The sequence below is a fragment of the Montipora capricornis genome, chromosome 14 (genome assembly GCF_036669925.1).
Source record: "Montipora capricornis isolate CH-2021 chromosome 14, ASM3666992v2, whole genome shotgun sequence".
Taxonomy (NCBI): Eukaryota; Metazoa; Cnidaria; class Anthozoa; order Scleractinia; family Acroporidae; genus Montipora; species Montipora capricornis.
Window position 1 is genome coordinate 39,938,732 of NC_090896.1, and position 15,000 is coordinate 39,953,731.

General features: G+C 38.9%; 1 protein-coding gene across 2 annotated transcripts in view; it reads right to left on the reverse strand.

The window, feature by feature from the left end:
* Positions 1-10,098, reverse strand: part of LOC138032796 (dnaJ homolog subfamily C member 27-like) — a 34,568-nt gene extending 24,470 nt beyond the window's left edge. The window contains exons 1-5 of one of the 2 annotated variants that reach the window (XM_068880527.1): positions 9,829-10,079; positions 9,648-9,730; positions 8,461-8,530; positions 5,931-6,095; positions 5,331-5,450 (exon numbers count right to left, since the gene is read on the reverse strand). In XM_068880527.1, coding sequence (XP_068736628.1) covers positions 5,331-5,450; positions 5,931-6,095; positions 8,461-8,530; positions 9,648-9,730; positions 9,829-9,903 — 513 coding nt within the window. In that variant the 5' untranslated portion in view covers positions 9,904-10,079. Of the gene's footprint in view, positions 1-5,330; positions 5,451-5,930; positions 6,096-8,460; positions 8,531-9,647; positions 9,731-9,828 lie in introns of both variants that reach the window. The other variant, XM_068880526.1, reaches the window with a different exon arrangement.
* Positions 10,099-15,000: the final 4,902 nt, after the last annotated feature.

Consider the following 15,000-nt stretch of genomic DNA (forward strand, 5'->3'; position numbering starts at 1 on the left):
ATATTCTGTTACGGGACAGTTACAGTTTTCCATGGACATTCAGTTAAACTGCACCTCGTGAGTCCACAACATTTTGACCACTGTGATGACGAATATCGTTGTCGATAAGAGTGCAGACAACGCGGAACCACATTCGATTTGTTTCTACCACAAACATTGAACGTCAAGGAAAATGTTCATCTTCTAGTGTGACCAAGATTGTGACACAAAGAAAGAGCAAGCGTTGGCTACAACTTTCTCGCAATCTCATTGGTTTATTTCTTAAAATAAGCGTTTCTGACTGCCTATTTCAGAGTCATTCATATTTGAGAGCTAAAAAAGGCATTGCGTGGCACGTGGACGCGAGAGCCGTTGTCTAGACTCTTATTGACAACGGCAAATTGGCCAATCTGATCGCGAGATAACAAGTAATTGTGGCAAAAATCAAACTAGATATAGAGCTTTCGCGGGTTGACATGTCAATTAAAAAGAGAAGTGAATCATAAAATGGCCACAAGTCCCTTTCTTAGCTTTTGGCTATAAAAATTTCTTCCAAGAGCTCTATCGAATATACAGCACTTAGGGGAACCTCCTCTTCAACAAAAATAGCTTTAAATCCAAGAAATAACCTTTAAAGTCAAGTCACGCGATCAGTCTTTTTTTTTTTTTTCAAAATAAGCGTTGGTATCCGAAATAAATAAGTTTTTAGAATCGCCAATTTGTTTTCAACATTTGCAGGTGCTACCATCTTGAATAGACTGATTTAGCATGAAGACGCCACGTCAAGCTCCGTGAAAGAGCTTGGTACCCAGTCAAATTCCCGCCTCCTGCGATTCTGGCCTCGCGTTGTGGACGTGGAAGCCAGTAGTTTGCGGTCTTCCCTAGAACGTGGACTTCAGTTAGGTCGCTTCAGCGATGGAAAACACACCGAAAAAGCTAGTACTAGTGTTTCTATTGATTTGTATTGTATACTAGATATTTGAACTTATTGTCAGAATTGCGATGACCTGGACGTAAGAAAAGAACATTTTACTCATCAGACGCAATGGGCGCTCAAAGGGGTTTTCAATTCAAAGCATGAAGCAGAGAAAGAGGGAATGTATGGCAAGCTATTGCCTCTTCAATTCTGACAGTTCAGGAGGTGTTAGAGACAGTTTTACTTTGATTTCAAGAAGGTATAAGGCGAAAAATGCCGAAGAACTAAAAAGTAGCGAAGACGAACTGAGCGAATACCATTTACTACTGAAAGAGTTAGCTCACTTAAGTGAAGCATCGGACAAGTAAGCCAATGCAGAAGACGAAGTTGCTAAAGAAAAAAACAGTACAGAAAAGGAATTGGCTCTCGAAATAAGGTAAAGAGCAATGAAAACAATGGGCCACAATTAAAAAAGATCACAGTCTGATCAAATTCAGCAGGATTAGATCAAGGAGATCATGGCTGGAAAAAAAACAAACCGAGATCTGAAGTTGAAAGAGCTCCAGCTTGAAGAGCAAAGAAAGGAAACCCTTTCCTTTCTTTGCTCAGCAGAAGAAAAGAAAATAACTGATGGAGCATATGCAGAAGCAAATTCAAATGCAAAGAGACAGCCAGCAGCAGCAGCAGCAACAACAGCAAATGATGCTAATGCAGCAGATGATGAACATTATGCAACAGCAGCAGCAACAGCGATAGCTTTTCACCTCAAAGAAGGATAAAGAGTAAACTAGAGTGTCACTCATACATAATGTTTGAAATTTTGTTTGTACCTTTATTACAAGAAGTTGTCTGTAGATTTTGACTGAAAAAGTTACAACTAATGTTTCAGTTATAAACTGAAGTAAAATAGCTCCCTTATTTCTCACCACTGATACTTAGAATTGTTTAGGCATGGTCAATGAGACCTAAATTGAAGTTGTCGATTCTGAGTATTCCATAAACCCTTGAACTTGAAATTGTAATTTTCCTATCAGAAAACAAAACATCATCAAGCTAGCAGTGAAAAGGATAAGTTATGATGGATGTTATGATGATAAAGCTTTGGTTGTGTGGGTTGTGTGCTGGTGTATATGTATAATATAACCATTCCCACAGAATTAAACTTTTTGATCACTAGAATGCCACCTAGCTAGATTTAATAGCTTCTTAGTTATTTTCTAGGGGGCATTGTACGTCTATTACTTATTTCGTGTATCCCTATTTACGCGTGGCACAAACAAACTTTGTTGTTGTTGTTGTACAATAATTGCATACAATGGTAACACATATTTCATAATTTTATCCCACACTTTTCAAATGCTGTGTTGCAAAATGATTTTGAAAAATTAACACTATTTTACACACTACATATTATATAATCTAATGTGAACATGAATGATTACAATGTCCCACCATTTGAAAAGACCCATTAACAGTGTCTCAATCTATCTGTGCATGCAAATACACGTACAGATGTCTGTATTGGGAACAATCCTTGAACGAATTCAGTCATTACAAACAGGACAAAAATATCATCTACAAGACCTGTATATATTTACCAGAAAGAGGTCAGAAGATTTGGGGAGTCAACACCAAAATACGTTGAAACAATTATAAGCATGTGTGGGAATTTTGAAAAATTGCTAAGGTAAATTTTGCCAACAGGACTAAGGTCAATCTGGAGCTACTTTTAGAACTCAACGAACTTGTAGTAATTGGAAATGCATGCAGCCAAACATCCATTCTACAGTTACTCTAACCTCACTCATACTCTCATTGAATCTTGCCATCTGTGGGATGACGTGAACATTTCTAAACGGAGTTGGAAATGGATGCCTAAGAGGTATGCGGGGTCGCCAATTACAGATATACATGTACAGGCCTCCCATTATTTGCTCACGCAACGGCTTGCAGATCCCTGATTAAGCCTGCCTCGTACAGCCGTGTAACATCGTGCCTTCGCCCCTCATAGGGTCCATTTAGGTTGGCTATAAGCCCATTTGGAAGAACAAAACGATCCTGAAACTATATTGAATGTACACGTTTATGCCCATTCTAAACCTCACGCTGATTATTCTTGGGTCGAGTTATCTTGCATAAAGTCCCGTCTACGAAGCCAAAACAGTTTTCAAGTCGAGCTCCACGCGCATAGACACTCTGTGCATATTGTGCTAGAGCTGGTGGGTTATAAATTAAACGAGCGGTACCGAAAGGTTAGTGCGAAGTCTTGCACGTACGAGCACAAAGAAGATGAAAACAAGAAGTGGTTTCACTTTGACCATTTTCTAATCTTAAAAGCAAAGAAAAATAAAAGCGACAAAGGCACATTTGAGTAAACCAAAGGCTCAAATAGTAATTTAATTACCATAAACGTGTTTGTTGTTGTAAAGTAGGCACATAAAATAGAAGCAACAAAATAGACCAAATAGACAAAATAGAACAAAACTTCCCTTTCATAACTAACATACAAAACTTCCCTTTCATACATAGCGAAAATTCTTTACCTTTCACGAAATTGTCGTGCAGCCCGTACGTCCGTCCGTACAATGTGAACTTCCACAGCAAAGCGACATCAAAATGCCGGACTGATCCGCTAAGAACGAGACACGCGATTTACCCTTCTCTCGCCGTTGACGATTTCGGATATCGACCACATATCATCTTTGGGGGAGTAAATCAGCGACATTTCCCAGTTTGCTCTCAAAAGACCAGCAGACTCACCTACCCCTAGATGAAATAACGAGATACTTACCCACCACTACGCGTCGTCTAACAAAGAATTTGAAGAATTTGAAGAATTTTCAGCCTATTTTGCGTCAAGTAAAGCATCATATTGTGTCCGACCCTTTGGAATATTGACATCTGACACCGGAATTTTAATCAGGAAATATTATGTTGCTTACTTGAAGTATCATGCCCCATTCAAAACCTAATAGTTAAAAACGGTTGGTTCCAAGAGTTTAAACGGTGTTGGTGTGTCTGGTAAACAAAGTCTAAAGCACTATTTCTTTCAAAACGCAGTGCCATTTCAGTGTATCTACAAGGAAAAGCAATCCTCTTTAACAAAATAGAAAGGCCTTCCATTCCAGAACAGGCAGTTCTCTAAGAAAAAATATAATAATGGGAAATCGCAAAGCATGAAGCAGTACAGCAAGAACAGATATATGTCGAATCTCAACTCCACTTGACATTCAGCTTCATCCCGATCATCCAAGTTAAATTTGTCATACTTCGAATACGGAAATACTCGTCTTGAAATGTTTTCTCCATAAAGAGCCGTGAATTCCACATCATCACTAATATCTTTCAAACAGGAAGCCAGCAAAACGTCTCGAACACTTTGAAGACCATAAGCTGCTGCAAATGTTTACAAATATGCGTAAGCGTCTTCTTCATAGTTGGCGCGCTACATCAAGAAAATGACCTGACATCGGTTCCAGTACTCCAGTCCTCGATCAGGCTCTCACGTCTTCTTGTCTTACGTCCTAATGCTAAGCCAGTCTAATAATTGTGACGTTATAGAGCGTGTTTCAATGAGCGTCGTACAACAAAAACCAAAGTAATTTCTTTGGCCAATCCAAAACGACCGAGGCAGTCCAGTTGACCAATCAAAACTCAAAGTAATTACACGTGGCCGATACAAAGCGCGGGAAAACGTGCACACGTAAACCGCGATTGGTTTTGGTTTCACTTCTGATTGGTTGAAAAAATGGCGCGAGAACTTCGAACCAATTACTGAGCGAAGTAAATGCAAAACCAAAGCAATTCGCTAATTACTTTCGACACTCAATCGAAAAACCGCTCTACGGTTGCCCTCTTGTTATAATTTTGTGTCAGAACAATTGGGCTTGCAACCGTAAAACGTCACAATTATTCAGGATGGTGTTTTCCTGATACAAACACTTTTTTTTTTAAGAAATTTGTTTAGAAACATAATTTCCTTTAATTTACTCTCTAATATTGGGGTAGGGGTTCCCTTTAAGAACACTGTACGTCAGTCCAAGTGAGAAGCTCATCTCACGATGTTTAGTATTCAATCAACTAGGCCCAGGTTGCTCGAAGCATGGTTGTTAAATTATTGAGGCCATCCTAGGGGATTTGGGGAACAAAGGAGTTACATGGCTAATTTGAACTGGCGAACAGTGCAACAATGTCAAAATATTTTAGGAAACAAGGGAACAAAAACAAATTTGACCAATTTTAGGCCTCAAAGTTTGAAAGTAATTTGGGGAAAAAGGTAACACAAGCAAATATTTAAAGGGAACAAGGACCCCCTTCCCCCTGGGAGGGCCTCATTATTGTACTCGCCTGGAAAATGAGGCTGATCTGGAGTCATAAATGGTTTATTGCATGTAGCTTAGATGATTGAAAATTAATTGCATGTGGTTACACTCACTTGAAACATCTCATTAATCCCTTCACCAGTTTGTGCTGAAGTTTCAAAATAATAAAATCCGTGGCTGTTTGCCCATAATTGGCCTTCTGCTTCTTCTACCACTCGTTTGCGACAGTCTACCTGCAAAGTGAAGTCCAGAGTCTGAGTAGTCATCATTCACTCTCCCGCACTGAGAAGGCAAAACAAAACCCTTCCTAATCTCTCAGCATATTCCTCAGAGAAATTACCAACATAATATCATGGGTGACAAATTACTCCTTAATTTAGGCGCGAAATTTCAGGGTTAATTTATAATTTCACATGTGAAATTACAAAATTGCCATGGTAACATCTCTTGTATCTCGATAAGAGCCAAGATGGTGTCTAGATTTAAGACAGTGACCATTGTGAGAGGAGAACATTAAGTTTTAGACATAAATGAAAAACAAGCTGTACATTATTAGCACACTTTATATAACAAATTCTAATGAAGACTGTTTAATCAGTTCTCATCTACAGTATACCTGAGGTTTTTTTTTGTTTTTGTTTTTCTTTTGGTTTTTTCCCCAGCGATTCCTTATGAATTATTAACAAGTTTTAAAAGAAATATATCTACTTCACCTTGTTCGCACAGACAGTGAAGACAACCCCTTCTAAATCTGTTGGATTGCCAATATCTCTCCTTATTTCTTCCAACCAGCTGTCCAATGATTCAAAACTTTCCCGGTTACCAACATCATACACCAGCATTGCACCTTGGGTATCCTTGTAGAATTCATTGCGAACCTTGAAGGAATTACAAATGCATGTGGGAAAATCAATATTATAATAATTATAATAATAATTATAATAACTCTGTAAGTTATTGGGACCATTCAAAACATCTTGCGATTTTATTTGGGGTTAAATCCCCAGGTTTCACTTTATTTAACCCTCTCCTTCCTACGATTAACACTTATAGACGCTACACTGTCTAACACAGACAACTTAACTAGTCAATGGGGGCCTCTTCTGGGGTGAAAAGGTTAAATTCACAACATCTACAATCCTGGACAAACGTCTTGGGACACTTGAGCTAAAATGGTTTTATTAAAATGAACATGTGTTAGACCATCTATGACACAGTGCACCCTCCCCATTTCAATGTTGCAGGGTGTCCAGCGGCATGTTCGTTCAGAAAAATAGGAAAATAGGAAACTCAGGATTCAAAAAATAGGAAACTTTGTAATAAAAAATAGGAAAAAATAGAAGAATCAATAGTAGTTTGATGGACAAAGAGAGCCTCCCTGCACCCCATCAGCTATCCCAATTCACCACTTTAGCCCATAACCTGACAATGAATGAACATGAATTCAATAAAGGGGTCCCAGGAAATTCTGTCCAGGGCCCAGTTGTTCGAAGGGTGGACAGCACTATCCACCAGATAAATCACTGTCCACTGGATATAAAGTCAATTGGTTTTGCCAGTGTTTATCCGCAGGATAAGGATTTGTCCAGTGGATAGCGCTATCTACCCTTCAAACAACCCACGAGCCCACAATTGTAAATCCAGGCACTAAAATAATAATGTCTCCTTTTGATTAAACCCTTTAACCTCCTCAGAGTGACAAATGACTAGTAGAGTTTACTTAGTGTCTAACACCTGTCTGAAATGATTTCCCACTTACAGTAGTTACTAGTAGGGAACGTCTCAGGGGTAAAGGGATTAAACAACATTTAGGTCCACTCAAAAACTAATTACCCCCTTGAACCAATTCCCTCATAAAAGTGACACCAATTGATTTTACTCTGTCTAACACAACATGATTTTGCTTGTCAATCGGAATTGGCTCAGGGGCGAACATGGACCTTTGTCCCCTGGCGGGCATGCTGGTCAAAGACAATAGAATTTGTACCCAGAGCCTCTAGTTGATGTGTTCGGGAGCAAGTTCTGACAGGGGGTGCAAGACAAAAGTATTCAGTCTTTCGGGACACAAAATGGTCGCCAAGTGAAAAAAGGCCCATATCAAGGCCCACTAAAAATTTGCTACCAATATTACATTAGAATATATACCAACTGGGAACTCCGAAAAATCCGAGCCCCAGATGGGGCTCGGATTTTTCCGAGTTCCCAGTTGGTTCTACCATTATTTACCATTATATTTCTCATGTGTTTATATCATTCTCACAATATTACATTATTTTTTTTTATTTGCTACTATTGTTCTCATTTTCCAAACCAGTTTATACATGTTTGGAATCTGTGTCTGCTAATTGCTTCTCTACATTAAAGCTGCTCTACAGTACAAATATGTTTTATTTCAATCTTGAAATAGCTTTCTACCCTTGTGAAATCCTTGTTAAAAATCCACACATGCAGGCCACCATCTTAGATTATATGTGATCTCATTTAGCTCAACTTGAAGTTTTGCAGGAAGCTTGAACACACAAAGCTCTTGAGATTACTCTTCAAAAATCCAGTCATGCCTTTTTGTTCATCAACATAAATTGTTCAAATAGGTCAGATGGACGACACATTCATGTTGTTCACATTTCTGAGAGAAAAGTAGGATCAGCTGAGCTCAATGATGTCACATATAATCCAAGATGGCCACCTGCATGTGTCAAGGATTTCACAAAGTTAGAATGCAGCTAGTATTCAAGATTGAAATTTTGGCTAAAAACTTTCTCCTTATGACCTTTCTACTTGTCGGAAAAAAAAAAAAAAGAAAAGGATTTTGGAGTTAACTTCTTCTGTAAATTACAGCTGGTCAATTATTAACTTGCAGGTATTAGTGAAAAATTAAATTAATTTGCTATTATGGCAAGCAATTCTTAGGCTATTTATGGAGCACTGTGAGTGGCTGGTTTTTGGTAGCCGAGCTACCATAGAATTCCAGAAGTCTATCCAACTCACTATGTCAGAGTATGATGCACTGAGTTTTACTCTTACAAGATCTTGTAAGATTCTTAATTAAGAAACAAAGTAAGATCGTAATAAGAAACTTATTAAGAATCTTGGTAAGATCTTACAGTAATAAGATTTCCACCTAGGTAATTATAAACTATAATTCAAGTGTAAGGGCTGTCTCCAAAGTTACATGTAGGTCCATGTTTATCTCTGATTTTGGACTGCCTAAGAAATCAAGATGTAGTAAACACTGATTTCTACCTCGTAAAACACTGGATGTCCAGCCATGTCAAATATATTCACTTTAACCTCTTTGTCATCAATTGAAACCCTAGAAAAAAAAAGTCATCATACTGAAAATTGAGAAAACAAATTGCCTCCCATGATAAACTTGACTTGATGCATATCTCTTTCCCTAAACAATCTCACTGCCCGGCTCTAGTTATTAAAAGCAACTCTCTAGGGGTATTGGTAACCTGAAAGTGTGAGCAACAGGCATCACAGGCACCCCAAGCTCAGTGTGAGGGAAAGACAACAAAAATATACAATGTAAGGATTTGTATGGGAATCCTGATAAAAGACCTGAGAACTGATAATTTTACAAAAAAATCCTTACCTTAAAAAGCCTTACCTTATTGCCATTGTGGTTCACTTCATTCCTGTGTGTGTGTGTGTGTTTTTTTTTTTCCAGATTAGTCGCAAATTGTGAGCCATTATCAGTCCCTCCTGAATTCTCAGGAGCCCACCAAATGAAGTCAAATATTCCAGGTTAAAAATTCCCATGCCCACAAATCCACCATATAATTCAAGGGCAGGAGGTTTTTCTTTCATTTCAATCTGCTACCCGCACAACCAAAGCCTTGCCAGTGACGTCAGGCAGCTGTTAGTGTCCCAAACAAGTCTATACAATGAAGAAAAAGATCCTCTTTCAGTTTGAACACTACACTGCAACCGTTGAGTTCGGCTTGGTAACAAGTCTTTGTCTTTGTTTGTCGTCCGAGCTGGGCTTCAAATGCATGGCTAGCAGATTGAAATGAAAGAAAACCTTTGCCCTTCAATTCTAGGGTGGATTTGTGGCCGTGGGAATATTTTAACCACGAATATTTGACTCCATTTGGTGGGCTCCTGAGAATTCAGAGTTCAGCTTTGGTATTAACTTTTTCTACAACCGTAACTTGACAACAGACGAACTGATAATGGCTCAATTCGCATCGAATCTGGAAAAAAAAGACACACACAGGAAGGAAGCGACCCACAATGGCAATAAGGTATGCGTATGGTTACTGATATTTGTTGAGTATGACATAATAGCCCATATACCATGATAGCTAAGCCAATCAAAACTCTGGAATGGCATTATCCAACGAGCTGTTCTTTTTTTAAGAAATCAATATACATGTAGTTTGTCTTTAACCATGCTTGCGTTGGATTAACAAGTAACAACTTACTTTGTTACACCATAGTCAATTCCTATAGTTGTCATATACTTGCTTACAAATCGTTTTTCACAGTAGCGTTTGATGATACAACTCTGAAATCGACAAAGTAATTCAAATTAATTAATAACTTACGGCATTTAAAATAATGTATAATTTGCGCGTACTGCGCACGTGAAGCACTATGCACTACCTTTCCTGTCTCTGCATTACCCATGCTGATGATTTTAATTCGAATGGCTGGTTTATTTCGATGAAATTTATCCATGTTGGGTTTGGAATTAGAAAGTGATCCAAGACATCTTCGTCAACGACAGTCACCAACTTTTGGACAAACTCAAACTCCTTCTCTGGATGACATTAATTCAGGATTCATCTTTTGCGTGAGATAATCAGGGACATCCCGCAAAAACTGTGTAGGAAAACCGTGGAGTATAAAATTTTGAAAGCCCAAACTCGTTCCCAGGGTCTTCTCGGTTTTCAATATGTCGGCGGGTCGGGAGAAGACCGGGCCAACACAACGGTGAGAGAAATCTGGGTACGACAACTGCCAAGAAACAAAATGGAGTATGAAAGAGGAACCCAAAGCTGTAAAATTTGATGTAAGAAACCGAAAATACGGATGGACAAATGCACGAGCAACGAGAATGCGGTAGATGACAGAGAAATTTCATTTCTTGTTATTTTAAACCAATGCAAGTTTTAATATACGGCTATTATTATTTCTCGGGGCTCTGATTTTTAAACAGCTTCGAACAGCCAGTGCACACAGTTTCACCCGCATCACAGCAGGACGTTACAAGTCGATCAAAGTCGATAATCACAAGATTTTCAACTGAATATCGATTTTATCGACAAAAATGCTGACACATTTTTCAATCGCCCACGAAAATGTAAACAGCTTTAAAGTAAATCCGTTTGGCAATAAAGTTGATTAAAAAACTGTAAATCAATAAATAAATGTAAATCGGTAAAATAAAGTCTTGGCATAGCCAATCCTGCTTCATTAAACTGTTCTTGGCAACTGTAGCCTCGTCTCCCGCCATAAACCTTTTTTTTTTTGTATTTCCGATACTTGTCGATTGAAATCGATCAAAGTTGATAATCACAAAAAATTGTGTGATCGACTTTTATCGACATCCGATATTTGTCGATTGATTAGTATCGAATTTGATCGACAACGATCGACTTTTATCGACTATCGAAATTATCGACTTGTAACGTCCTGCATCACAGACATTTGATTACCATAAAATCCAGTGAGCTAAGGTTTAATGAAAGCCCTCGTTCTAGCTATTTAGTCACGGAGGTGTGTTCACTGTCTTCGGTAATGTATAGTTTGCATTGCATGCTTATTTTCAATCAATTCAACCCGATTATCATTAATTTTTCATACACTTGAATGATTATCTGATTTCTTATCGGTGTGTATGAGCCTTCTGACAAGGGAGAGGACAAAACGAGGAGCCCTACTCCATGGAGTACCCTATGGAGTACCCAATTGGAGTACCCAAAAATACTATTTCGAATGAGTACTGTTGATCCATGTGTAAGCAGCATCTCAAATAGTGCTTACATACTTAAGCCTCAACACCCATTTTAAACAGCTTTTGTTCAACAGTATTTAAGTCTAAGCACCCATTTTAAAAAGGTTAGCTTTCGATTAGTGTTGTGATGGCTGATTACTTCATGTAAGCTAACCTTTTTAAAATGGGTTCTTAGACTTAAAGTGGTACTACGACCAAAACAAAATTTTGTTTTTCCTTTGGATTTCAAAACTATGTTAACTGAACACTAACTCACCCAAGTTTTAAGTTCTGATTTTAAAAAGACACCTGTTTATTTTAGCTGGAATTTTCTTACATGTATTTATAGGTCCGGCATTACTAACTTTAAAATCTTGAGAGAGCTGGGTCGAGGAGAAAATGACGTCATGCAAACACTCACTAGTTTAAGAATGCAATGCGCGTGTTTGCGGCCTAATTAATATGCAGCACGGGAGTTTCGGGCTTTCAGACTTTTCAACCCGTGTTTTGCATATGTAATAAACTGCTTTTACACGCTGAGATTTAAAGCTAGTGAGTAAATGACATCATTTTCTCTAGATCCAACCCTCTGAGGTCCAATCAGCCAGTTTTGAACGTGAGCAATGGCGGACCATGAAATCCAAAACTTACACTCAAAAGAAACAGCCTTTGGATAAAACTCAAAGCTCAAAATTTTGCCAGTTAGGTGTTAAGCGAACACGCTTTCAAAATCAGAAGAAAAAAAGGAAATGATTTTTTGATCATAGTACCACTTTAAATACTGTTGAACAATGCTGTTGTTCAACAGCCCCCCCCCCCCCTCCCCCCAATGGATGATTAGATTCCTACTGGTCGGATTTTTGGCAGAAGCCTTTGAAAAAACCTTTCCTACCCCTTCACTTTTTTGTCGGTGTCTTTGAACAAGATTCCTACCAGTGGAATTCTGATGAATCTCATCCATGAGGGGGAGGGGGGGGGGAGCTGCTTACACATGGATCAACAGTACTCATTCGAAATAGTATTTTTAGGGTACGCCATTTGAGTACTCCATAGGGTATTCCATGGAGTAGGGCTCCACGTTTTGTCCTCTCCCATCTGACAACGACTTTTCCCGGTATACATTGACCCAAAGCTATTTTCCTGAAAGGAAGTATTATTGTACCACATATTTTGTTTTGAGAATCTGTGGTACTTCATGTTTTCACAGTGAAACCATTTGAATGTTGTATTGTGGTTTATATCTCATCTCATCGATAGACTACACGTATAGTCATGTCAGTGTAAAATCAGTATTTTTATTCTTTTCTGATTGCCAATAGGGAACCACAGCATGTTTAGTGCCCACATTCTTACAACTTGTTATTGTAAACATATTTTCACAAATCCCATGATACAGTGTACTTTGCGGGGTTGTTTAAATTCTAAACAATGTATATCCAGTTCACTGAAGCATGATATAGTCATAAGAGTAATTAACTTGTATTGCATTACGGGAATGGGAAAATAGTCGGTTATCGACAAAAAAGATCTTAAGCGTGTGCAGGGATGGCGCAGTGGTGAGAGCACTCGGCTCCCTTCAATATGGCCCCTTGGCGAAGCTTCTCTTGACGGCGTGAATAACCACTTAGTTTTCACCTTCAAGTCAATTTACAAGTAATTAAGCTTCAAGATGTGACACCTTTCTTTATAGGTATCTTGCCATGTAAAATAATGCTATGTAAACAATATATAAATCAAATTGAATTCTTTTGTTTTTTTTTTTTGTTTTTTTTTAAATTGTATTCAAAGATGCTCCTCTGGTGCCTTTTTAGAGACGCAAAAAGAGAGCACTCCCCTCTCACCAATGTGGCCCGGGTTCGATTCTTTGATGCAGAGTCATATGTGGATTGAGTTTGTTGGTTTTCCACTCTGCAACGAGTGGTTTTTCTCCGGGTACTCTGGTTTCCCCCTCCCCTGAAAAAAAATTGGATTTGATGTGCATTAATTTGTTATTTTCAGTTTACAGTGTCCCTAGTTAGTACCCAGCGCTAGAGGACTAGACACTGAAATAAAGTTCCTGTCTTTTTCTTTTTTTTTTTTTTCCTTTGCTTTGCTTCCTCCTGAAGATTTCACTTGTCATCGATTTATTTGTTAGATTTCCCTGCTAGCAGATGTGATATTATGAAGTAGTGATCAATACCGCTGACATAATATTGCGAACTCGTAAGAAACGTTTCGGTGACGTTCTTGTAAGTTTACTTGAGTTTTCGCTAAGACTGTTTAGTTGAGTTTGCTCGTTTTGAAGCTAAGGACTAACACATGGTGTCAGAAGTTAGTGGATGACGCTGTTTGCCGACCGTATTTGTGAAATATTTGTATTGTGAAAACCTTGGTTCGTTGCTGTTCGCATAAATCGAAACCGCGTGGTGTAAAATGGCGGCCGGGCGTCTGTTAAACCCACCGGATCATCTGCAGCTTTCAAGTGGAAATGTATCTCAAAATTGGAAAAGATTTAAGCAAAAGTGGAGTAACTATGAGCTAGCTATCGGAATAGCCAGAAAGGAAGATCCCATTCGAGTAGCAACTTTTCTCACTGTGATTGGCGACGAAGCCCTAGATGTTTACAATGCATTCACGTGGGACAGTGACGCAGACAAATGGCAAAATGGATAAAGTTCTAGAGCATTTTGAGCAGTACTGTGAGCCTCGCAAGAATACAATCTACGAGAGGTATTTATTCTTTTCGCGTGGACAGGAAAGTGGGGAGCCCATTGATAAATATGCCACTGTTCTACGAAACATGGCAGACTCTTGTGAATTTCAAGATTTGAAAGATTCGTTGATACGCGACCGCATCGTGTTTGGAATCGCTGATCACAACGTGAGAGAGCGTTTGTTGCGAGTCCCAGATTTGACGCTGAATAAAGCTCTAGAACTTGCACGAGCTGCCGAAGCAACCCAAAGCCAGTTGAAACAAATGCAAAACTTGCACGAGGTTAATGCAGAAGGGAAGAAGAAAGAAAACTTCTTCCGAAAGAAACAAGAAGAGAAGAAAAAATCAGCCAACGGCAGTGCTCAGCAGATCGACTGCAAATTTTGTGGCAGGAAACATGTACCAGACAGATCAAAGTGCCCTGCATATGGCCAACAGTGCAACAATTAGTGTGGAAAAAGAAACCATTTTGCTGCGAAGTGTACAGGAGGAAGGCAGTCCAGTCGTAATTTACATGCCAATCAGAATTTGAATTATGTACAAGAAGATTCAGATGGGAGTCAATTTGAAGAGTATACTATTGATGTCATAACTTATCAAGTCAGTGCTGTGGAAGAAAAGAAACACCCAAAACAGTTGTTTACATCAGTCAAAGTAAACAATGCTAAAGATGTTACATTTCAGTTGGACTGTGGAGCAACTTGTAATTTGCTATCACTAAAAGAATTCTCAGACAAGACACTGTTACCTACAAGACACAGACACTGTTACCTACAGCAGGAACTTTGTTACAGCCAAAGATCGTGGAGGGAACTGAAGGCAAGCTCAAAGAAAGAAAGACGAAACAAGCACTGTTTTACAACAAAGGAACAAAAGAGCTTCCTGTGCTTCAACCCGGAGACACAGTGCGCATGAAACCGCTGCCATCAGACAAAGAAAAGCTGTGGAGAAAGGGATCTGTTGTCAAACAAGTGGCACCTCGCTCCTACGAGGTAGATCTTCAAGGAACTATGTTCAGGAGAAATAGAAGACACTTGGTAAAGACCAAGGAACCATCGCCACAGTTGGATTTGGAATCCCAAGAAAACCTGCCAGCTAGTAGTACCCCTTTACCTGTGGAAGGACCACCTGTGGTGCAAACAAGATC